This window comes from Magnusiomyces paraingens (genome assembly GCF_902498895.1).
Source record: "Magnusiomyces paraingens strain CBS 517.90 genome assembly, contig: contig3, whole genome shotgun sequence".
NCBI lineage: Eukaryota > Fungi > Ascomycota > Dipodascomycetes > Dipodascales > Dipodascaceae > Magnusiomyces > Magnusiomyces paraingens.
The window spans coordinates 3,196,379-3,219,345 of NW_022474069.1; the positions used below are offsets into that span (position 1 = coordinate 3,196,379).

The 22,967-nt window shown below is 40.8% G+C and overlaps 6 protein-coding genes across 6 annotated transcripts; 4 read left to right on the forward strand and 2 right to left on the reverse strand.

Annotated features, from left to right (window-relative positions):
- Positions 1-766: 766 nt before the first annotated feature.
- SAPINGB_P004287 (uncharacterized protein) lies at positions 767-1,027 on the forward strand (the record flags this gene model as incomplete). Its single annotated transcript, XM_031999002.1, has 1 exon — positions 767-1,027. The coding sequence occupies one exon, from the start codon at positions 767-769 to the stop codon at positions 1,025-1,027; it is 261 nt and encodes an 86-aa protein (XP_031854893.1).
- A 2,156-nt stretch (positions 1,028-3,183) lies between these two features.
- Positions 3,184-6,901, forward strand: SAPINGB_P004288 (uncharacterized protein; the record flags this gene model as incomplete). The annotated part of the gene is made up of 11 exons (XM_031999003.1): positions 3,184-3,186; positions 3,302-3,537; positions 3,620-3,812; positions 3,899-4,043; positions 4,280-4,426; positions 4,558-4,790; positions 4,868-5,143; positions 5,225-5,306; positions 5,574-6,071; positions 6,711-6,763; positions 6,845-6,901. The coding sequence occupies 11 exons, from the start codon at positions 3,184-3,186 to the stop codon at positions 6,899-6,901; spliced, it is 1,923 nt and encodes a 640-aa protein (XP_031854894.1).
- A 1,139-nt stretch (positions 6,902-8,040) lies between these two features.
- Positions 8,041-8,555, reverse strand: SAPINGB_P004289 (uncharacterized protein; the record flags this gene model as incomplete). The annotated part of the gene is made up of 2 exons (XM_031999004.1): positions 8,041-8,221; positions 8,410-8,555. The coding sequence occupies 2 exons, from the start codon at positions 8,553-8,555 to the stop codon at positions 8,041-8,043; spliced, it is 327 nt and encodes a 108-aa protein (XP_031854895.1).
- Positions 8,556-9,165: 610 nt separating this feature from the next.
- Positions 9,166-10,488, reverse strand: SAPINGB_P004290 (uncharacterized protein; the record flags this gene model as incomplete). Its single annotated transcript, XM_031999005.1, has 7 exons — positions 9,166-9,356; positions 9,419-9,511; positions 9,591-9,611; positions 9,677-9,830; positions 9,938-10,086; positions 10,236-10,363; positions 10,415-10,488. The coding sequence occupies 7 exons, from the start codon at positions 10,486-10,488 to the stop codon at positions 9,166-9,168; spliced, it is 810 nt and encodes a 269-aa protein (XP_031854896.1).
- Positions 10,489-19,193: 8,705 nt separating this feature from the next.
- Positions 19,194-19,877, forward strand: SAPINGB_P004291 (uncharacterized protein; the record flags this gene model as incomplete). Its single annotated transcript, XM_031999006.1, has 2 exons — positions 19,194-19,283; positions 19,341-19,877. The coding sequence occupies 2 exons, from the start codon at positions 19,194-19,196 to the stop codon at positions 19,875-19,877; spliced, it is 627 nt and encodes a 208-aa protein (XP_031854897.1).
- A 909-nt stretch (positions 19,878-20,786) lies between these two features.
- SAPINGB_P004292 (uncharacterized protein) lies at positions 20,787-22,881 on the forward strand (the record flags this gene model as incomplete). Its single annotated transcript, XM_031999007.1, has 6 exons — positions 20,787-20,973; positions 21,070-21,177; positions 21,265-21,334; positions 21,467-21,581; positions 21,994-22,320; positions 22,555-22,881. 6 exons carry the CDS (start codon positions 20,787-20,789, stop codon positions 22,879-22,881), a joined length of 1,134 nt encoding a protein of 377 aa, XP_031854898.1.
- Between the last annotated feature and the right edge of the window lie 86 nt (positions 22,882-22,967).

Genomic DNA, 22,967 nt, shown 5'->3' on the forward strand with positions numbered 1-22,967 from the left:
TTGGGTTAATCCCAAAGTTGGTGGAGTTTATTGCTTCAACTTTGCTTAACAGAATAAGGAGGGTAACCACAGTCACATAAGGGGGCTTAAACTAATGCGGCTAAAACTAAAATAAACATAGGTTATCAACCATAGTTTTGCAAACTCGTCATTATCAACTGCACTAGTCTGCGACAACATTGCATGCTCAACACCTCCCCTTGTCGCAGAATCACCTACTGCCTTCATACCAGTAGTCCTCTCAATGTCTCAAGCTGCGATGAGATTCTTAGTAAACATATCTGCCAACATCACTTGAGTATCAAGATGCCACCAGATGAATCCACTCCACTGCGAATATAGTGACCGGACAACTGGTACCGAACGTAATATGCTTGGTACGTGTTGAGCGGCACAATGTTGTCGCAGACTAGTGCGATTGATAATGCACGTGAGTTTGGGTGGAAACTATGGTTGACAATCTATGTTTTATTTTGATTTAGCCGCATTAGGTTTAAGCCCTTATGTGACGTGGTTGCCTGTAATTTATTTAGGGTGAAGTGTAATACAAACCCACTCAGCTTTGGGACAAACTAAATGAAAAATTTTCACCACTGCAAATTTTTCTTTCCATGAGTATATAAGGAAGGTTTTTCTTCCCCAACTTTATAATTTTTCTTTTCCTTTTTCTTTCTTCTTATATAACTGTTTTATCTTATATATTTCAATATATACTTTTCTTGGATAATATTTTTCTATTATTATCGCGGCTTCCCATTATCATTCAATGATTATGAATACTTCGGCTTATATTAATCTTACTTCCTCTGAAAACTCCACTCCTCAACTATCATGTCTGGGCTACCAAAATTCTTTGGTCTTCGTGCCTGCGCAGAACAATGGTGTCCATCTTTATGTCGAAGCTGGTACTGTCAATCCGGCTGCTAATGAATCCCTCGAAGACCTCACCGCCTCGCTTGATACCGTCGTCCATATTCATCATCTCAACAATATTTCTCCTGGAGTTGATCGAACATATTGTAATTAACTGGCCATTAGAGGCCGTGACCTCTGGCTTTATCTTCATCAGGTATAGTCAACTTCAACCCGCCGATGTCATCTCTCTCTTGTAAATCCCTCTATGCTGGCAATATTGTTGGTCAAAGTTTGTTTCTTCTGTTCGTTCTTATGTTGCTACATAGCGTTCCATCACCAATCATTGTCACCTGATTCGGTTTGTGGCCTTCAACGCTTTGGCCTCAATGGGTCCCAATTGTGAGCGCTTCATCAGTACGCCTTGAACTGCGGCAGTAACAAATGCGGCTTAACCTTGATATCAACAACTTCATCCGGAACACTGATAGATGGGCCAGGATTGTTGAAGATTACCTGGACCTCCTTCTCTTTCGACTGAAGCGTTCGTTGCTTCATCAAAGAAGTCCTAATAACAAATCTAAGGGTGATGGTATTAAATGTTTCCGTTGTAAGAGCGTGGTCATACGCCAACAATTGTCATGTCTCTTGGGAAGAGGTTCAGGCTGCTCGCGCCAGAGATAATGGGATGACAAGAAGGAATCTAAGAGCTAAAACCTCAAAGAGGTTGGTTTTATGAGACTATTGATGAACGCTGCGGTTAGTTGATGATGATCCATTGTGAGTTCCTTTTTGTGTCGGGACATCTGTTGTTTCTGAAAAGTTTGTTGTAGTTGCTCCGGGTCGTTTGATGGTTGGAATCGAACTTTTGATTCTTCTAGACCGTGTGTCGGCGATGAAGATTGTTTTTGTTAGTCAAGTTTCTGAGTATTGTTTCAAACTCAGAACTTGATGATGATTCGGATTGGTAAACGCGGGCATTTGGTTCCACTGGTAGTTGTTTTATTTCTGAACCGTATGTCGGTTCTACTGTTATTTGTTGGAGTCTGAACCGTGTGTCAGTTCAGCTCTATTGTTTGATTCTGAATCGTTGGTCGATTCGGATATTGTTCCTTTGATTCTGAACCGTTGGTCGGTTCTTCTTTTATTCTTGTTCTGATTCTAAGCCGTTGGTCGGTTCTGATGATGATATTGATCTTACCTTCTTTTGATTTTGGTGGATTCAATTGCTGAAGACCTTCTCCACTTATTGTTAAACCAATTGTTACACCAAAATCCCGTTTTTCTCATTCTTTTACTTATCTTTTGTTACCATCATGTTGTTTCCTTGATTTTTGGTGTCGTCTGGCATCCTTCTTCAATCTGGATTTAAGTCATTCAGTACATCACACGTTTTTGTTTGCTGAATCTACTACTTCTGCTGAGGCCAACAGTTGTTGGGTCTGATTCTTTGACTTTTGCTCATGATACCATTTTCCAGTCACATTTGCAATAACATCTCATATTTTTTCTTCTCTTCGTCCACTTCCGGCTACCATTCGTGGTCTTGGTTCTTAACTGCCTGCTGGGGTTGTCTTGTTGTCGTTGATCTTCTTGGTAAAGATGACCAGCCTTGTGACCGCGTTGTTCTTCGAGATGTTTTATATGTTCTAAGATTCCTCGCAATTTATTTGCTGCTCGTCCACTGCGCGCTGGTGGTTGTAGTTCATTCAAGACCGCCATGCATATTTCTGTGAAAACTCAGAGTCCACGCCATTGCCATGGGTGACTTGCTTTTGTCGTTTTAGGGATGTTTGCCTTCAAGCCAGTCCGTGGTGTTTGCTGTTGGAGTCGTCTGCCAATCTTTACGGCTGAAGCGACTTAGTTATGATGTGGACGTTCTCAAGAAATTATCTAAGTCACTTTCTGTGTCAAAGCCTACTCTGTTTGAGGTTGTTGAATGATGTAAGTGTGACGCTTGCGCTTGGTGGCAAGCCACAGCATTGCATTAGTGACACAGAAAAAGCTAGTCGTCCTTTGGAATTATTTGTTTCTGATTTTGGCAGGCAGTCTCAATGCATACATGAATTCATCGTTATGTCTTAACCATTATGGATTATTATTCCAGGTACTCTTATGTGGAGTTGTTGGTTAGGAAAAGTGATGCAAGTCTGCCATTCGTAATAACTTTGTACTGGAGTGTGAATCTTATTTTCTGGTGATTCTGCTGGTGATCGAGTTGCATATTTTCATTCTGATAATGGCGGCGAATACATTTCCAAAGACCTGGAGCAGTTCTTTGTGTCTAAGGGTATCAAGCATATTATACAGTTCCTCATACTCCTCAAAAAAATGGTGTTGCTGAGCGATTGAATCGCACATTATTTGAGAAAGCCAAGTCTATGCTTTTATATGCTCATGCTCCTGAATACTTATGGGGTGAAGCTGTCAAGTCTGCTAATTATATTAGAACCGTCTTCCTAGTCGTACCACTGGTGGTGTTGCACCTCTTCAACTTTGGACTGGTAAACCTCCTAGTTATCACCATATGAAAGTATTTGGTTGTCAAGCTACAGTTGTTCTTCCTGGTGCTAAAAGAGAATCTAAGTTAAGTTCAAATACTGAAGCTGGTGTTTTGTTGGGTATTCTTTGGATCGTACAGCTTATCGAGTTCTTCTTGATTCAAGCATTGTTGAAGCCAGGAGTGTTTACTTTGATGAGCCCAAGTTTCCATTTATGAAAAGTGATAAGGACTTGTCTATTAATGGTACACTGGTGTTGGGTTTAGTGTTGGTTCTGGTTCAGGGTCCATGTCAGGACCTTGTTTTGATTCTAAGGGGACTGGTTTAGGATCTAATGTTAGGGTTAATTCTATTGCTAGTTCTGATTTAAGTTCTGGTTCTAGTTTTGGGTCTCATAGATCTTTACCAGCATCCTCATCTGGTTCTGGTTCTGGTTCTGGTTCTGGTTCTGGTTCTATTGTGCTACCGTCTCCGTCTCCGTCTTCTTCTCCGTCTCATTCTCCGTCGCCGCCTCCTCTTCTTCTTCTTCTATTATTGTTCATAAGCCTCGTTCTGTTCGTCGCATTTTGTCTACACCTTCTGCTCCTCTTGAGTCTCCTACTCTTCCTTCTATTGCTTCAGTTCCATCTCTTCCTAGTTCTCCTATTCTTCCACCTTCAGATCATGATGTCTCTATCTCTCCTGACTCTAGTCCATTATTTCTTCTTCGGAATATATTCCTTCACAATTAGACTTATCTGAAGCTGGTCCATCTATTAATGAATCTGATATTTCAGGTGATTCTGGGATCTCGCAACGAGGGGTGATATTGGGTTTCAACCGTCTATCATTGCTTCGTCTCCCATTCCACCACCTTCTGTTGAATTGGAAGTAGTGCCATAGTCAAGAATCTCCTTCGTCTGATCTTGTTAATTCTCTTGACCAAGCTGGTGTTAGTGTTGTCACTAAGGATGATACTCAAGCTGTTTTGCCTAAATCTCGATCTCGTGTTGTTGCTGTTCGTTTACCTTCTATAACTCCTGCCAAACGCCCGAGTTCTGATGACATTGTTTCACCTCCTTCTAAACACCTTTGTGAAAATTCTTGAAACAATCTCCAGTGTCTGCAACACCTGCAAAACGTCCAGCTGAAGAAGAGTGTATTTTATCGTCGTCTCAAATCTCTCCGCTTTGAGTATGATGATGTGGCTTTACTTGTTTTACAGATCCTAGTAGTTTTGAAGAAGCTATGTCTAGTGAAGAAGCTGAGTTTTGGCTTGAAGCCTGTGTTATTGAAATGTCGTCTCTTAAACGCAATGGTACTTGGGAATTGGTTGATCTCCCACCTGGTCGCAAGGCTATCAATAGCAAATGGGTGTTTAAAGTTAAGCGCAAAGCTGACGGTTCAATTGAACGTTACAAAGCTCGTCTGTGTGTATTGGATTTTCGCAAGTTGAAGGTATTGATTATACTGAAACTTTTGCTCCTGTTGTTCGTTACGAGACTGTGAGGATTGTTCTTGCTATTGCTGCTCAGTTTGGGTTCCAGGTTCATCATATGGATGTCGAGACTGCATTTCTTAATGGTGATCTCAAAGAAGATATTTATATGAGACAACCTAAAGGCTTTGTTGTCAAAGGTCAGGAATCTAAAGTGTGTCATTTGAAGAAGTCTTTGTATGGTTTAAAGCAAGCTCCTTTGTGTTGGAATGAGAAGATTCATGGTGCTCTTGTCAAACTTGGGTTTATTCGTAATGAAAGTGACTACGGGTGTATACCAAAGGATCTGGGTCTACCATGGCATTATTGCACTGTATGTTGATGATTTACTTATTTCTGGCAATTCTTCTGAAGTCATTGCCAAAACCAAGTCTCTTTGTCATCTATGTTTAAGATGAAAGACTTGGGCCCAGTCGAGCAGTTCCTTGGCATGAGAGTTAAGCAGTCACCTTACCATATTACTGTGGATGTTTCGCGTTATATTTTGATATGTTGGAAGAGTTTGGTATGCAGAACTGTTCAAGTGTCAAGACTCCTTTACCCACTCGTGATCTTTCTGATTTTTCCGAGTCTGACTCTGCTACCGATGCCTCCATGTATCGCGTATTATTGGTAAGCTGATTTATGCTGCTAATTGTGCTCGTCCTGATCTTGCTGTTGCTGTTAGCTTTCTTTGTCGATATATGCAGAGTCCTAAGTCTATTCATATGGAAGCTGCTAAGCATACTCTTCGTTATCTTAAGGTACTGCTGAACTTGGTCTTGAATATCGAGCTCAGAAAGTCTACAAGCTTGTTGGTTATAGTGATGCCGACTATGCACAGGACAAGCAGGACCGTAAGTCATTTACTGGGTATGTTTTCATTCTGTCTGGTGGTCCCATTACTTGGGCTTGTCGAAAGCAAGTTAGTCCTGCATCGTCCAGCGTCGAGTCTGAGTACATGTCATTGTCTGATGCGTCTAAGGAATGCTTCTGGATTAATCAGTTGTTGTCCCTTTGCAAGATTCCTGTTCCGTTGCCAGTGACTATGTTTGAGGACAATCAGGGATGTATTGCTTTGGCTCAGAACCCAGTGTTTCATCGTCGCACCAAGCATATTGATGTTCGGTATCATGTTGTGCGTCACTATATTCGCAGTGGAGTGATTCATCTGGAGTATCTTGATACTCAAGTGATGTTGGCAGATATGTTTACTAAGAATCTTGGTCGTGTGAAGTTTGAGACATTGAGGGGACTACTTGGTATGAAGGCAGTAGGTGATTCTGCGACAAGGGAGGTGTTGAGCATGCAATGTTGTCGCAGACTAGTGCAGTTGATAATGCACGTGAGTTTGGGTGGGAAACTATGGTTGACAATCTATGTTTATTTTAGTTTTAGCCGCATTAGGTTTAAGCCCTTATGTGACTGTGGTTACCCTCCTTAATTTGTTACAAAGTTGAAGTGTAATACAAACCCACTCAACTTTGGGACAAATAATGAAAAATTTTCACCACTGCAAATTTTTCTTTTCTGGTATTGGAAGGTTTCTTCCCAGCTTTATTTTCTTTTCTTTTTTTCTCCATATGACTTCTATTAATTTCAAATACTTTCTTGGATAATATTTCTATTATTACTGACTTCCCTGTCACATTCACTTTGGCCTTCGGCTTATATAATTTCTTCCTCTGAAAAATCCTTCTCTCAATATCATGTCTGGCTACCAAATTCTTTTGGTTTCGTCTATAATAGTGTCCACTTGTCGAACTGGTACTGTCATCGCATATAATAATCCCTCGAAGACTCACCCTCGATACCTGTCATGATGTCTCCAAAATTTTTCCTGGGTTGTCGACTATGTAATATGTGCCATTAGTAGCCGTACCTCTGGCTTTATCTCATAGGTTATAGTCAGCTTAACCCGCCGATGTCATCCTTAAAATTCTATGCTGGAAATGTATGTTGGCCAAAGTTTGTTTCTTCTGTTCGTACTTAGTTGCTGGCTTCACTACCAATACATTGTCGCTGATTCGGTTAGTCCTTCAACGCTTTAGCTAATGGTCCCATGCAGCGCTCACAGTTGAGCACGCTTTGATAGTAACAATGTCTGACAACCTTGATATCAACAACTTCATCCGGAACACTGATAAATGGGCCAAGTTGTTGAAGATCTGGACCTCCAGCTACTCTTTCACTGAACTTCGTTGTTCATCAAGAATTACAATAACAAATCTAGGTGATGGTATTAAATGCTTCCGTTGTAAGAGGCGTGGTCATATTCAACAATTGTCATGTCTCTTGGGAAGAGAGTTCAGGCTCTCGAAGATAATAGGATGACAAGGAATCTGGGGTAACCTCAAGAGGTTGGTTTGCTTGAGACTATTGATGAATTTTACTGAGATAGTTGATGATGATCCATTTGTGAGTTCCGCTTTGTGTCGAGACATCTGTTGTTTCTGAGTTTGAAGTAACAGTTGCTCTGAGTCGTTTGATGATTTGGAATCGAACTTTTGATTCTTCTGAGCCGATGTCATCACTGAAGATTATTGTTATTGTCAAGTTTTGCGATTGTTCAAACCTCAGAACTTGATATTGATTCAGTTGGTAAACCGTTTGTTGGTTCCACTGATGATTCTTGTTTATTCTGAACCGTATGTGGTTCCTACTGTGATTTGTTTGGAGTCCGAACCGTGTGCAGTTCAGCTCCTATTTGTTGATTCTGAATCGTTGGTCGATTCGGATATTTTCCTTTGATTCTGAACCGTTGGTCGGTTCTTCTTTATTTCTTGTTCTGATTCTAAAACGTTGACTGTTTTGACGGGAGTCAGTGTAATAATAGATAAAATTATCCAAGAAAAGTATATATTGAAATATATAAGATAAAACGGTTATATAAGAAGAAAGAAAAGGAAAAGAAAAATTATAAAAGTTGGGAAGAAACCTTCCTTATATACCCAAGGAAAAGAAAAATTTGCAGTGGTGAAAATTTTTCATTTGGTTTGTCCCAAAGTTGAGTGGGTTTGTATTACACTTCAACTTTGTAACAAATTAGAGGTAACCACAGTCATATAAGGCTTAAACCTAATGCGGCTAAACTAAAATAACATAGATTGTCAACCATAGTTTCCCCCAAACTCACGTCCATTATCAACTGCACTAGTCTGCGACAACATTGCATGCTCAACACCTCCCCTTGTCGCAGAATCACCTACTGCCTTCATACCAAGTAGTCCCTCATGTCTCAAACTTCACACGACCAAGATTCTTAGTGAACATATCTGCCAACATCACTTGAGTATCAAGATACTCCAGATGAATTACTCCACTGCGAATATAGTGACGCACAACATGATAACGAACATCAATATGCTTGGTGCGACGATGAACACTGGGTTCTGAGCCATGCAATACATCCCTGATTGTCCTCAAACATAGTCACTGGCAACGGAACAGGAATCTTGCAAAGGACAACAACTGATTAATCCAGAAGCATTCCTTAGACGCATCAGCATGACATGTACTCAGACTCGACGCTGGACGATGCAGGACTAACTTGCTTTCGCAAGCCCAAGTAATGGGACCACCAGACAGAATAAAACATACCCAGTAAAGGACTTACGGTCCTGCTTGTCCTGTGCATAATCGGCATCACTATAGCCAACAAGCTTGTAGACTTTCTGAGCTCGATATTCAAGACCAAGTTCAGCAGTACCCTTAAGATAACGAAGAGTATGCTTAGCAGCTTCCATATGAATAGACTTGATTCTGCATATATCGACGAAAGCTAACAGCAACAAGATCAGGACGAGCACAATTAGCGCATAAATCAGCTTACCAATAATCTGCGATACATGGAGGCATCGGTAGCAGAGTCAGACTCGGAAAAATCAGAAAGATCCGAGTGGGTAAAGAGTCTTGACACTTGAACAGTTCTGCATACCAAACTCCTCCTAACATGTCAAAATATAACGTGAAACATCCACAGTAATATGGTAGGTGACTGCTTAACTCTCAGGCCAAGGAACTGCTCGACTGGGCCCAAGTCTTTCATCTTAAACATAGATGACAAAGAAGACTTGGTTTTGCAATGACCTCAGAAGAATTGCCAGAAATAAGTAAATCATCAATACAGTGCAATAATGACCATGGTAGACCCAGATCCTTTGGTATACACACCGTAGTCACTTTCATTACGAATAAACCCAAGTTTGACAAGAGCACCATGAATCTTCTCATTCCAACACAAAGGGCTTGCTTTAAACCATATAAAGACTTCTTCAAATGACACACTTTAGATTCCTGACCTTGACAACAAAGCCTTTAGGTTGTCTCATATAAATATCTTCTTTGAGATCACCATTAAAATGCAGTCTCGACATCCATATGATGAACCTGGAACCCAAACTGAGCAGCAATAGCAAGAACAATCCTCACAGTCTCGTAACGAACAACAGGAGCAAAAGTTTCAGTATAATCAATACCTTCAACTTGCGAAAATCCAATACACGAGACGAGCTTTGTAACGCAATTGAACGTCAGCTTTCGCTTAACTTTAAACACCATTTGCTATTGATAGCTTGCGACCAGGTGGGATCAACCAATTCCCAAGTACCATTGCGTTTAAGAGACGACATTTCAATAACACAGGCTTCAAGCCAAAACTCAGCTTCTTCACTAGACATAGCTTCTTCAAAACTACTAGGATCTGTAAAACAAGTAAAGCCACATCATCATACTCAAAGCGGAGAGATTTGAACGATAGAAATACACTCTTCTTCACTGACGTTTTGCAGGTGTTGCAGACACTGGAGATTGTTTCAAAGAATTTTCACAAGGTGTTTAGAAGGAGGTGAAACAATGTCATCAGAACTCGGGCGTTTGGCAGGAGTTATAGAAGGTAAACGAACAGCAACAACACGAGATCGAGATTTAGGCAAAACAGCTTGAGTATCATCCTTAGTGACAACACTAACACCAGCTTGGTCAAGAGAATTAACAAGATCAGGCGCAGAGGAGATTCTTGACTAAGTGGCACTACTTCAATTCAACAGAAGGTGGTGGAATGGGAGACGAAGCAATGATAGACGGTTGAAACCCAATATCACCCCTCGTTGCGAGATCCCAGAATCACCTGAAATATCAGATTCATTAATCCAGCTTCAGATAAGTCTAATTGTGAAGGAATATATTCCGAAGAAGAAACAATAGGACTAGAGTCAGAAGATATAGAGACATCATGATCTGAAGGTGGAAGAATAGGAGAACTAGGAAGAGATGGAACTAGAAAGAAGGAAGGTAGGAAGAGTAGGGAGACTCGAAGAGGGCAGAAGGTGTAGACAAAATGCGACGAACAGAACGAGCTTATGAACAATAATGAAGAAGAAGAAGAAGGAGGGCGACGGAGAATGAGACGAGAAGAAGACAGAGACGGAGACGGTAAGCACAAATAGAACCAGAACCAGAACCAGAACCAGAACCAGATGAGGGATGCTGGTAAAGATCTATGAGACCCAAACTAGAACCAGAACTTGAATCAGAACTAGCAATAGAATTAACCCTAACATTAGATCCTAAACCAGTCCCCTTAGATCAAAACAAGGTCCCTGACATGGACCCTGAACCAGAACCAACACTAAACCCAACACCAGTACCATTAATAGACAAGTCTTTATCACTTTTCATGAATGGAAATTTGGACTCATCAAAGTAAACACTCCTGGCTTCAACAATGCTTGAATCAAGAAGAACTCGATAAGCTGTACGATCCAAAGAATACCCAACAAAACACCAGCTTCAGCATTTGAACTTAACTTAGATTCTCTTTTAGCACCAGGAAGAACAACTGAGCTTGACAACCAAATACTTTCATATGGTGATAACTAGGAGGTTTACCAGTCCAAAGTTGAAGAGGTGCAACACCACCAGTGGTACGACTAGGAAGACGGTTCCTAATATAATTAGCAGACTTGACAGCTTCACCCCATAATATTCAGGAGCATGAGCATATAAAGCTGACTTGGTTTTTCAAATAATGTGCGATTCAATCGCTCAGCAACACCATTTTGCTGAGTATGAGGAACTGTATAAGTATGCTTGATACCCTTAGACACAAAGAACTGCTCCAGGTCTTTGGAAATGTATTCGCCGCCATTATCAGAATGAAAATATGCAACTCGATCACCGCAGAATCACCAGAAAAATAAGATTCACACCTAGCAATAAAGTTACGAATGGCAAGACTTGCATCACTTTTCCCTAACCAACAACTCAACATAAGAGTACCTGGAATAATAATCCATAATGGTTAAGACATAACGATGACCCACAGGGTAGCGACATGAGGACCGCTCAAATCGAAACAAATAATCAAAGGACGACTAGCTTTTTCTGTGGTACCATTAATGCAATGCTGTGCTTGCCACTCCAAGCAAGCGTCACACTTATGACTATCCACAACCTCAAAATGGTGAGGCTTGACAGAAAGTGACTTAGATAATTTCTTGAGAACGTCCACACTGGCGTGACCAAGTCGCTTGTGCCAAAGATTGGCAGACGACTCAACAGCAAACACCTCATGAACTGGCTTGAAGGCAAACAACTCGAAACGACAAAGTACAAGTCACCCATGGCAATGGCGTGGACTCGAGTTTGCCATTTTCAACAGCAGAAATATGGTTAAGGTCTTGAATGAACCGACAACCACCAGCAGTAGCTCGACGAGCAGCAAATAAATTGGGAATCTTAGGAACATATAAAACATCTCGAAGAACAACGCGGTCCAAGGCTGGTCATCTTTACCAAGAAGATCAACGACAATGTCGCCAACCCCTCAGCAGTAGCAGAACCAAGACCACGAATGGTAGCCGAAGTGGGACGAAGAGAAGAAAAATATGAGATGTTATTGCAAATGTGACTGGTAGCACCGGTATCATGGATAAAGTCAAAGAATCAGACCCAACAACTAAGTTGGCCTCAGCAGAAGTAGTAGATTCAGCAACAAAAACGTGATGGACTGAATGACTTAAATCCAAGATTGAAGAAGGATGCCAGACGACAATTAAAATCAAGGAAAACAACATGATGGTAACAAAAGATAAGTAAAGAATGGAGAAAAACGGGATTTTGGGTAACAATAGGTTTAACAATAGGCGGAGAAGGTTCAGTAATTGAATCCCCAAAAATCAAAGAAGGTAAGACAATATCATCCAGAACCGACAACGGTTTAGAATCAGAACAAAATAAAGAACCGACCAACGGTTCAGAATCAGGAAAATATCGAATCAGAACAAAATGCGGGAAAGGAATTTTTTGGGGAAAAAATAAAAGGTTGGGCCCCCTTGAAAAAACCCCCCCTTTTTTTTAAAAAACCCCCCCAAAAAGAATTTTGCTTTCCCCCCAAAGGGGTTCCCTTTTTTCGGAAAACCCCACCGGCCATTTTTAAAATTCAGAAAGTTCGGTTTGAAAAAAATTTTCCCCCCCCCCCCCCCCCCCCCCCCCCCCCCCCCCCCCCCCCCCCCCCCCCCCCCCCCCCCCCCCCCCCCCCCCCCCCAAAAAAAAAAAAAAAAAAAAAAAAAAAAAAAAAAAAAAAAAAAAAAAAAAAAAAAAAAAAAAAAAAAAAAAAAAAAAAAAAAAAAAAAAAAAAAAAAAAAAAAAAAAAAAAAAAAAAAAAAAAAAAAAAAAAAAAAAAAAAAAAAAAAAACCTCAAACACCAAAAGGAGAATAAAACAGAAAAAAAGACCCACAACTTAGAATAAAAAGGAATAAATTGAATCACCAAAACAAATCAACAAATAGGATAAAAAAGGTTGCCCCAAACAACAACAGTAGAACCCGAAACGGTTCAAATTAAACAAAATCAAAGGAACCCAACCGGTTTCCCAAATAATAAATAATTGGGTTTAAAAAACTCAAATTGACTAACAAAAAATTTTACCCCCGACAAATCCCAGAAAATCAAAAAGTTCGGACCAAAATCTAAAGATGGAGCAATTTTCCCAAACTTTCAGAAAACAAAAATTTCTGGACAAAAAAGCAACTAAAAATTGGATCATCATCAACACCCAAAAAATTTAAAAGTCTAGCAAACCCAAAACCCCTTTTTGAGGTTTTGTTCTTAGACCTTTTCATCCAACGGCAGGCTGCCTCTTCCCAAGAGACAGACAATTGCAAGTAGACCAGCCCTTACAAGGGGAAAAAAAATATTTAGATTTTTATTCTTTTGATGAAGAAACGAACGTTCAAAGTCGAAAAGTGCTGGAGGTAAATTCAAACAACTTGGGCCCATTTATCGTTGGAGAAGGTTAATAAAGGGGCGTTTGGTTTTTACTATAAAGGGGAAGGGATTGGGGCGTAAAATTAACATTAGGCAAAGGGAACCACAAAAAATCAGGGACAATATTTATGGAACGCCAGTGAAAAACAAAGAAAAAGAAGAACAAACTTTGGACCAAAAATATTCCACATAAGGTTTTCAAAAGGGTAACAGGGGGTTGAATTGCCCCTAACTCCAAAAAAACCAGGGGTCAGGCCCTAATGGACATCATTAAAAAAATTTATCAACTCAAAAATTTGTTGAATGCTCAGGACGACTACAACAGGGGGGGAGGTTTTCGGGGGGATCAAGCGGATTACAAAAACGCCGACATAAAATAAACCCCCATTATTCTGACAAGACCAAAAGAATTTTTACCCAGAATATAGTTAGAAATTTTGAGGAAAGAGATTTTTGCCAATGCGGCCCAAACCTTTGAACTTGAAGGAAGGAAATAAAGAAAAATTATCCAAAAAATTAAAATTTGTATTGAAAAAACTTTATAAGAAAAAAGAAAAAGGAAAAGAAAAATTAAAAAATTAAAAACCTTATTTACCTGGGAAAAAAAAATTTGAGGGGTGAAAATTTTCTTTTATTTGCCCAAAAGTTGGGATGGGTTTGATTACATTCAAACCGTAACAAATTGGAGGGAACCCAGTCAATAAGGGGCTTAAACCCCCAATGCGGCAAAATAAAAAACATGTTGTCAACCTGTTTCCCACCCAAATCACTCCATTATCAATCAAAAATTTGGGGAAAACTTTGGGCACCCCCAAAAAACCGGGGTCTTCGATATGATATTGCTTTACCTTCCTTTTTTTTGGTGACAAAAAACCTTTCCCACTTTTTGTTAAAAAATTTTAAAAAAATTTTTTCCCCAATTCTTTACTTTACTTTGACCATCATGTTTTTTCCGATTTTTTTTTATTGGATCCTTTTAAGGAAAGATTATAAATTTTTGGGAACCCTTCGTGACCAATTAGTTTTGGTTGATTCTTTGTTTTATCCAAACCGGTGGTTTTGCAAAACACTCAATTTTTTCTTTCCTGTCCCTTTTGGCCCATGGGGTTTCTTGGTTTCACCTGGGGGGTTTACACCCGGGATTTCAAAAGGCCCAGCCTGGACCCTTTTCTTCAGATGTTTTATATGTTCCTAAGATTCCTCGAATTTATTTGTCCCTGTCGAGCTACTGCTGGTGGTTGGGTTCATTCAAGACCTTAACCATATTTCTGCTGTTAAAATGGAAAACTCGAGTCCACCCCATGCAGGGGACTTGTACTTTGTCTTTCCGAGTTGTTTTGCCTTCCAAGCCAGTCCATGAGGTGTTTGTTGTTGACGTCTGCCAATTTTTTGGCAAAAGCGATTTTACGCCAGTGTGGACTTTCCCGAAATTATCTAAGCACTTTCGTAAAGTTTACTCATTTTGAGGTTGTGGATAGTCATAAGTAGGGGGTGGAAAGCCACACATTATTAATGGTACCACAGGTTTATGTCCTTGGAATTATTTTTTTGTTTTGGAGTGGCCCTCATGCCCTCCCCCCTGTGGGTCATCGTTATGTCTTAACCAAGGATTATTATTCCAGGTACCTTATGTGGAGTTGTTGGTTGAAAAGGATGCAACCCCTTGGCCCGTAACTTTTATTGCTAGGGGGAATCTTTTTTTTCTGGTGATTCTGCTTGATCGAGTTGCATATTTTCATTCTGATAATGGGGGAATACTTTCCAAAGACCGGGAGATTTTTTGTGCTAAGGGTATAAAATACTTATACAGTTCCTCATATTAAAAAAGGTTTGAGGATTGAATCGAAATTTATTTGAGAAAGCCGCATGCTTTTATATCTATGCCCCCAAACAGGGGGTGAAGTGTAAAGTCTGCTAATTATATTGGGAAACCCGTTTTCCCTAGTCGTACCACTGGTGGTGTTGCCCCTCTTCAACTTTGGAGGAAAAACCTCCAGTTATCACCATAAAAAGTTTTTGGGTTGTCAAGCTACAGTTGTTCTTCCTGGGCAAAAGAGAACGGTAAGTTCAAATTAAGTGGTTTTTTTTGTTGGGTTTTCTTGGATCACAGCTTATCGATTCTTCTTGATTCAAGCATTTTTGGGCCAGGAGGTTTACTTTGATGAGTCCAAGCCATTTATAAAAAAGTGAAAAGGATTTGTTATTAATGGTACGGTGTTGGGTTTAGTTTGGTTCTGGTTCAGGGTCCATGTCAGGACCTTGTTTTGTTTTAAAGGGGGACTGGTTTAGATCTAATGTTAGGTTAATTTATTGCTAGTTCTGATTTAAGTTCTGGTTCTGTTTTGGGGTCTCATAGATCTTTACCAGCATCCTCATCGGGCTGGTTCTGGTTCTTTTTGGGTTTGGTTTTTTTTGTTTTTCCGTCTCCGTCCCCGTCTTTTTTCTCCGTCTCACTGTCGCCGCCTCCTTCTTCTTCTTCTTCATTATTGTTCATAAGTTTTTCCTGTTCTGCATTTTGTCTACACCTTCTGCCCTCTTGAGTCTCCACTCTTCCTTTTATTGCTTCAGTTCCATTTTTCCTAGTTCTCCCCATTCTTCCACCTTCAGATCATGATGCTCTATCTCCTGACTCAGTCCATTTTTCTTTTTCGAATATATTCCCACAATTAGACTTATCTGAAGCTGGTCCATCTATTAATGAATCTGATATTTTGGTGATTCTGGGATCTCGCAACGAGGGGGGGGATATTGGTTTTAAACTGTCTATCATTGCTTCGCTCCCCTTCCACCACCTTCTGTTGAATTAAGAGTGCCACTTTGTCAAGAATCTCCTTTGTCGATCTTGTTAATTCTCTTTACCAAGCTGGTGTTAGTGTTGTCACTGGGGTGATACTCGCTGTTTTGCCAAATCTCGATCTCGTGTTGTTGTGTTCGTTTACCCTTTTATAACTCCTGCCCGCCCGAGTTCTGATGAATTGTTTCACCTCCTCTAAACACCTTTGTGAAAATTCTTGAAACAACCCAGGTCTGCAACACCTGCAAAACGTCCAGCTGAAGAAGAGGGATTTCTTTTCGTCGTCTCAAATCTTTCCCCTTTGGGATGATGTGGCTTTACTTTTTTTTTACAGATCCTTTGTTTTTAAAAAGCAGTCTAGTGAAGAAGCTGAGTTTTGGCTTAAGCCGTGTTATTGAAATGTCGTTTTTCCAATGGTACTTGGGGAAATTTGGGTTTATCTCCCACCTGGTCGCAAGGAAAAAACAAAGGTTTTAAAGTTAAACGCAAAACGAGGTTCAATTGAACGTTACAAAGCCGTCCCCGTGGGATTGATTTTTGAAGTTGAAGGGGTTTTATTATACTGAAACTTTGCTCCTTTTTTCGTTAGAGACTGTGAGGATTGTTCTGCTATTGCTCCAGTTTGGGTTTCCCGGTTCATATGGATGTCGAGACTGTTTCTTTTAAAGGTGATCCAAAGAAGATATTTATAGAGACAACCTAAAGGCTTTGTTGTCAAAAGGGCAGGAATCTAAAGTGTCATTTGAAGAAGTCTTTTTATGGTTTAAAGCAAGCCCCTTTTGTTGGAAACGGGAAAATTCATGGTGCTCTTGTCAAAATTGGGTTTATTCAAGAAAATGACTACGGGTGTATACCAAAAGGGTCTGGGCTACCATGGTATTTTTGCACTGTATGTTGATGATTTACTTTTTTCTGGGAACTTCTGGGCCAAAACCGCTCGTCATCTATGTTTAAGATGAAAGACTTGGGGCCCGTCGAGCAGTTCCCTTTTGGGATGAGAGTTAAGCAGTCACCTTACCAATTTCTGTGGATGTTTCCGGGTTTTATTTTTTATATGTTGGGAAAAGTTTGGTATGGAATGTTCAAGTGTCAAAACTCCTTACCCACTCGTGATCTTTCTGATTTTTTCCCAGTCTGACTCGCAGATGCCTCCATGTATCGCAGATTATTGGGGTGATTTATTTAATTGTGCTCGTCCTGATCTTGCTGTTGCTGTTACTTCTTTGTCGATATATGCAGAGTCCAAATCTATTCATATGGAAGCTGCTAACATACTCTTTTGTTATCTTGGGTACCTTTAACTTGGCTGAATATCATGAAAGCACAAACTTGTTGGTTATAGTGATGGGCTATGCACAGGACAACAGGACCGTGTCTTTTCTGGGGTGTTTTCATTCTGTCTGGTGGTCCCATTTTGGGGTTGTCGAAAAAAGTTAGTCCTGATCGTCCAGGGCGAGTCTGAGTAATGTCATTGTCTGATGCGTCTAAGGAATGCTTTTGGGTTAATCAGTTGTTGTCCCTTTGCAAGATTCCCCTTCCCAGTGACTATGTTTGAGGACAATCAGGGGTGTATTGTTTGGCTCAAACCCAGTGTTTCATCGTCGACCAAGCATATTGATGTTCGGTATCAGTTGTCGTCACATATTCGCAGGGAGTGATTCATCTGGGGTATCTTGATACTCAAGTGATGTTGGCAGATATGTTTACAAGAATCTTGGTCGTGAAGTTTAAAATTAGGGGGGCTACTTGGTATGAAGGCAGTAGGTGATTCGGACAAGGAGGTGTTGAGATGAATGTTGTCGCAGACAGGGAGGATAATGCACGAGTTTGGGTGGGGAAAATATGGTTGAAACTATGTTTATTTTAGTTTTCCTAGGTTTAAGCCCTTATGTGACTGTGGTTACCCCCCTTAATTTTTTAAAAGTTGAAGGGTAAAAAAACCCCCTAACTTTTTGGGAAACCCAAAAAGAAAAATTTTCACCACCAAATTTTTTTTTTTCCTTGGGGGTTAAGGAAGGTTCTTCCCAACTTTTATAATTTTTCTTTCCTTTTCTTTTTTCTTTTATAACGTTTTTTCTTATATATTTCAATATATACTTTTTTTGGGTAATATTTTATTATTATCATGACTTCCCCTGTCACAGTTCAACATTTTATGGGGCCACTTCGGCAAAAAATTTTACCTTGAACTTAAAAAACATATGTCCTTACAAAAGTTTGATGATTGTACTTTTGAAAAAAAAAGGAATGCTCATAACCAAGTTACGCTTGCTTGAAAATCCGATGATGCTCCCAAAACAAGTTGAGCGTTATATGGAAGAAGCCGTGCTCCGCTTAAAACTTTAGGATTAATTAAGAGGAACCCATGATTCCCTTGCGAAAAGTTTGGAAGGTTGTCTTTGGGCCCAAATGATGTGCTTCTTACAAAAGCGCGCGTTACCCAAGGCTATGGTCTCCCTTTACGAACAAGCTTGACCCCTTAATACAAAAGAACCTTGATATCTCCTTTTCGAACAACTTAGGCCAAGGAAGAAAAATTGATCTGCTTCGAAAAAGCTTGGGTTCTAAAAAGTAAATAAAAATTAAGTATTTTATAATTAATTTTGTTGAGATGAATTTTAAAACCCACATTGTAAAGCCGGGGAGTTTGGGTGGGAAATAATGGTTTACAATCTAAAGTTTTCCCAAGGTTTAATTTGTGACTTGGATTTAATTTTTAAAAAGTTGAAGGTAAAACAAACCCCTTTTGGGAAAAATTTTTTTTCCCCTGAAATTTTTCTTTCCTGGGTTTTGGGGGTTTTTAACTTTTAAATTTTTTTTTTTTCTTCTTTTTGCCCCCCCCCCCCCCCCCCCCCCCCCCCCCCCCCCCCCCCCCCCCCCCCCCCCCCCCCCCCCCCCCCCCCCCCCCCCCCCCCCCCCCCCCCCCCCCCCCCCCCCCCCCCCCCCCCCCCCCCCCCCCGGGGGGGGGGGGGGGGGGGGGGGGGGGGGGGGGGGGGGGGGGGGGGGGGGGGGGGGGGGGGGGGGGGGGGGGGGGGGGGGGGGGGGGGGGGGGGGGTGGTTTTCCCGGCCGGGGGGGGGTTGAAGATTGGTTTTTTGGGGTTGGGTCAAAAAAGGTTTCCTTTGAGGGGTTTTTAAATTGTTTTCAAAAAACCCTCAAGGAAATTTTTTATTTTTTTTGGGGGGGGAAAATTTTTTTAACTTTTTTTTAAAAAAGAAGTTAAAACCCTTTTTTTCCAGTGGCTACCAAAATTCTTTTGGTCTTCGTGCTGAATAATGGTGTCCACCTTTATGTCGAAGCTGGTACTGTCAATCCAGCTGCCAATGAACTCCTCGAAGCCCCTCACCGCCTCGCTTGATACCGTCGTCCATGATGTCATCCTCAACAATATTTCTCCTGAGTTGATCGAACATGTTAATGATGGGCCTTAGAGGCCGTGACCTCTGGCTTTATCTTCATCAGGAGTATAGTCAACTTCAACCCGCCGATGTCATCTCACTTATGAAATCCTCTATGCTGGCAATATTGATGTTGGTCCCAAGTTTGTTTCTTCTGTTCGTTCTTATGTTGCTACCTGGCGTTCCATCTACCAATCATTGTCGCCTGATTCGGTCGTGGCCTTCAACGCTTTGGCTTCAATGGGTCCCATTTGGGAGCGCTTCATCCAGTACGCCTTGGAGCACCGCTTTGATAGTAACAACAATACTGACAACCTTGATATCAACAACTTCATCCGGAACACTGATAAATGGGCCAAGTTGTTGAAGATTACTGGACCTCCTGCTACTCTTTCGACTGAAGCGTTCGTTGCTTCATCAAAGAAGTACAATAACAAATCTAAGGGTGATGGTATCAAATGTCCTTGTAAGAGACGTGGTCATACTTCCAACAATTGTCATGTCTCTTGGGAAGAGGTTCAGGCTGCTCGCCAAGATAAAAAGGGGATGACAAGGAATCTAAGGAGGCTAAAACCTCAAGAGGTTGGTTTGCTGAGACTTTTGGGATGAATTTTCTGAGATAGTTGATGATGATCCATTTGTGAGTTCCGCTTTTGTGTCCGAGACATCTGTTGTTTCTGAAAAGTTTGGTAACAGTTGCCCCTGGAGTCGTTTGATGATTTGGAATCCGAACTTTTGATTCTTCTGAGCCGTGTGTCGGCGATGAAGATTGTTTTGTTGGTCAAGTTTCTGAGTATTGTTCAAACTCAGGACTTGATATTGATTCAGTTGGTAAACCGTTTGTTGGTTCCACTGATGATTCTTGTTTTAATTCTGAACCGTATGTCGGTTCTACTGTTGTTTGTTTGGAGTCTGAACCGTGTCAGTTCAGCTCCTATTTGTTTTGATTCTGAATCGTTGGTCGATTCGGATATTGTTCCTTTTGATTCTGAACCGTTGGTCGGTTCTTCTTTTATTTCTTGTTCTGATTCAAAAACCGTTGGTCGGTTCTGATGATGATATTGTCTTACCTTCTTTTGTTTTTTTGGTGGATTCAATTACTTAAACCCTTTTCTCCGCCTATTGTTAAACCTATTGTTACACCAAAATCCCGTTTTCTCCATTTTTTTACTTATCTTTTGTTACCATCATGTTGTTTTCCTTGATTTTAATTGTCGTCTGGCATCCTTCTTCAATTTTGGGATTTAAGTCATTCAGTCCATCACGTTTTTGTTGCTGAATCTACTACTTCTGCTGAGGCCAACTTAGTTGTTGGGTCTGATTCTTTGACTTTATCCATGATACTGGTGCTACTAGTCATATTTGCAATAACATCTCATATTTTTCTTCTCTCGTCCCACTTCGGCTACCATTCGTGGTCTTGGTTCTGCTACTGCTGAGGGGTTGGTGACATTGTCGTTGATCTTCTTGGTAAAGATGACCAGCCTTGTGACCGCGTTGTTCTTCGAGATGTTCTATATGTTCCTAAGATTCCTCGCAATTATTTGCTGCCGTCGAGCTACTGCTGGTGGTTGTCGGTTCATTCAAGACCTTAACCATTTTTCTGCTGTTGAAAATGGCAAAACTCGAGTCCACGCCATGCCATGGGTGACTTGTACTTTTGTCGTTTCCGAGTTGTTTTGCCTTCCAAGCCAGTCCATGAGGTGTTTGCTGTTGAGTCGTCTGCCAATCTTGTAATAAGCGACTTGGTCACGCCAGTGTGGACGTTCTCAAGAAATTATCTAAGTCACTTTCTGTCAAGCCTACTCATTTGAGATTGTGGATAGTCATAAGTGTGACGCTTGTTTGGGTGGCAAAGCCACAGCATTGCCATTTAATGGTACCACAGAAAAAGCTAGTCGTCCTTTGAGTTATTTGTTTCGATTTAAGTGGTCCTCATGTCGCTACCCCTGTGGGTCATCGTTATGTCTTTAACCATTATGGATTATTATTCCAGGTACTTCTTATGTGGAGTTGTTGGTTAGGAAAAGTGATGCAAGTCTTGCCATTCGTAACTTTATTGCTAGGTGTGAATCTTATTTTCTGGTGATTCTGCTGGTGATCGAGTTGCATATTTTCATTCTGATAATGGCGGCAAATACATTTCCAAAGACCTGGAGCAGTTCTTGTGTCTAAGGGTATCAAGCATACTTATACAGTTCCTCATACTCTCAACAAAATGGTGTTGCTGAGCGATTGAATCGCACATTATTTGAGAAAGCCAAGTCTATGCTTTTATATGCTCATGCTCCTGAATACTTATGGGGTGAAGCTGTCAGTCTGCTAATTATATTAGGAACCGTCTTCCTAGTCGTACCACTGGTGGTGTTGCACCTCTTCAACTTTGGACTGGTAAACCTCCTAGTTATCACCATATGAAAGTTTTTGGGTTGTCAAGCTACAGTTGTTCTTCCTGGTGCTAAAAGAGAATCTAAGTTAAGTTCAAATACTGAAGCTGGTGTTTTTGTTGGGTATTCTTTGATCGTACAGCTTATCGAGTTCTTCTTGATTCAAGCATTGTTGAAGCCAGGAGTGTTTACTTTGATGAGTCCAAGTTTCCATTTATGAAAAGTGATAAGGACTTGTCATTAATGGTACTGGTGTTGGGTTTAGTGTTGGTTCTGGTTCAGGGTCCATGTCAGACCTTGTTTTGATTCTAAGGGACTGGTTTAGGATCTAATGTTAGGTTAATTCTATTGCTAGTTCTGATTCAAGTTCTGGTTCTAGTTTTGGGTCTCATAGATCTTTACCAGCATCCTCATCTGGTTCTGGTTCTGGTTCTATTTGTGCTTTACCGTCTCCGTCTCCGTCTTCTTCTCCGTCCTCATTCCCGTCGCCTTCTTCTTCTTCTATTATTGTTCATAAGTCCTTTCGTTCTGTTCGTCGCATTTTGTCTACACCTTCTGCCTCTCTTGAGTCTCCTACTCTTCCTTCTATTGCTTCAGTTCCATCTCTTCCTAGTTCTCCTATTCTTCCACCTTCAGATCATGATGTCTCTATTTTCCTGACTCAAGTCCAATTGTTTCTTCTTCGAATATATTCCTTCACAATTAGACTTATCTGCTGGTCCATCTATTAATGAATCTGATATTTCAGGTGATTCTGGGATCTCGCAACGAGGGGTGATATTGGGTTTCAACCGTCTATCATTGCTTCGTCTCCCACTCCACCACCTTTGTTGAGTTGGAAGTAGTGCCACTTAGTCAAGAATCTCCTTCGTCTGATCTTGTTAATTCTCTTGACCAAGCTGGTGTTAGTGTTGTCCCCTAAGGATGATACTCAAGCTGTTTTGCCTAAATCTCGATCTCGTGTTGTTGCTGTTCGTTTACCTTCTATAACTCCTGCCAAACGTCCGAGTTCTGATGACATTGTTTCACCTCCTTCTAAACATTTTTGTGAAAATTCTTTGAAACAATCTCCAGTGTCTGCAACACCTGCAAAACGTCCAGCTGAAGAAGAGTGTATTTCTTATCGTCGTCTCAAATCTCTTCGTTTTGAGTATGATGATGTGGCTTTACTTGTTTTTACAGATCCTAGTAGTTTTGAAGAAGCTATGTCTAGTGAAGAAGCTTGAGTTTTGGCTTGAAGCCTGTGTTATTGAAATGTCGTCTCTAAACGCAATGGTACTTGGGAATTGGTTGATCTCCCACCTGGTCGCAA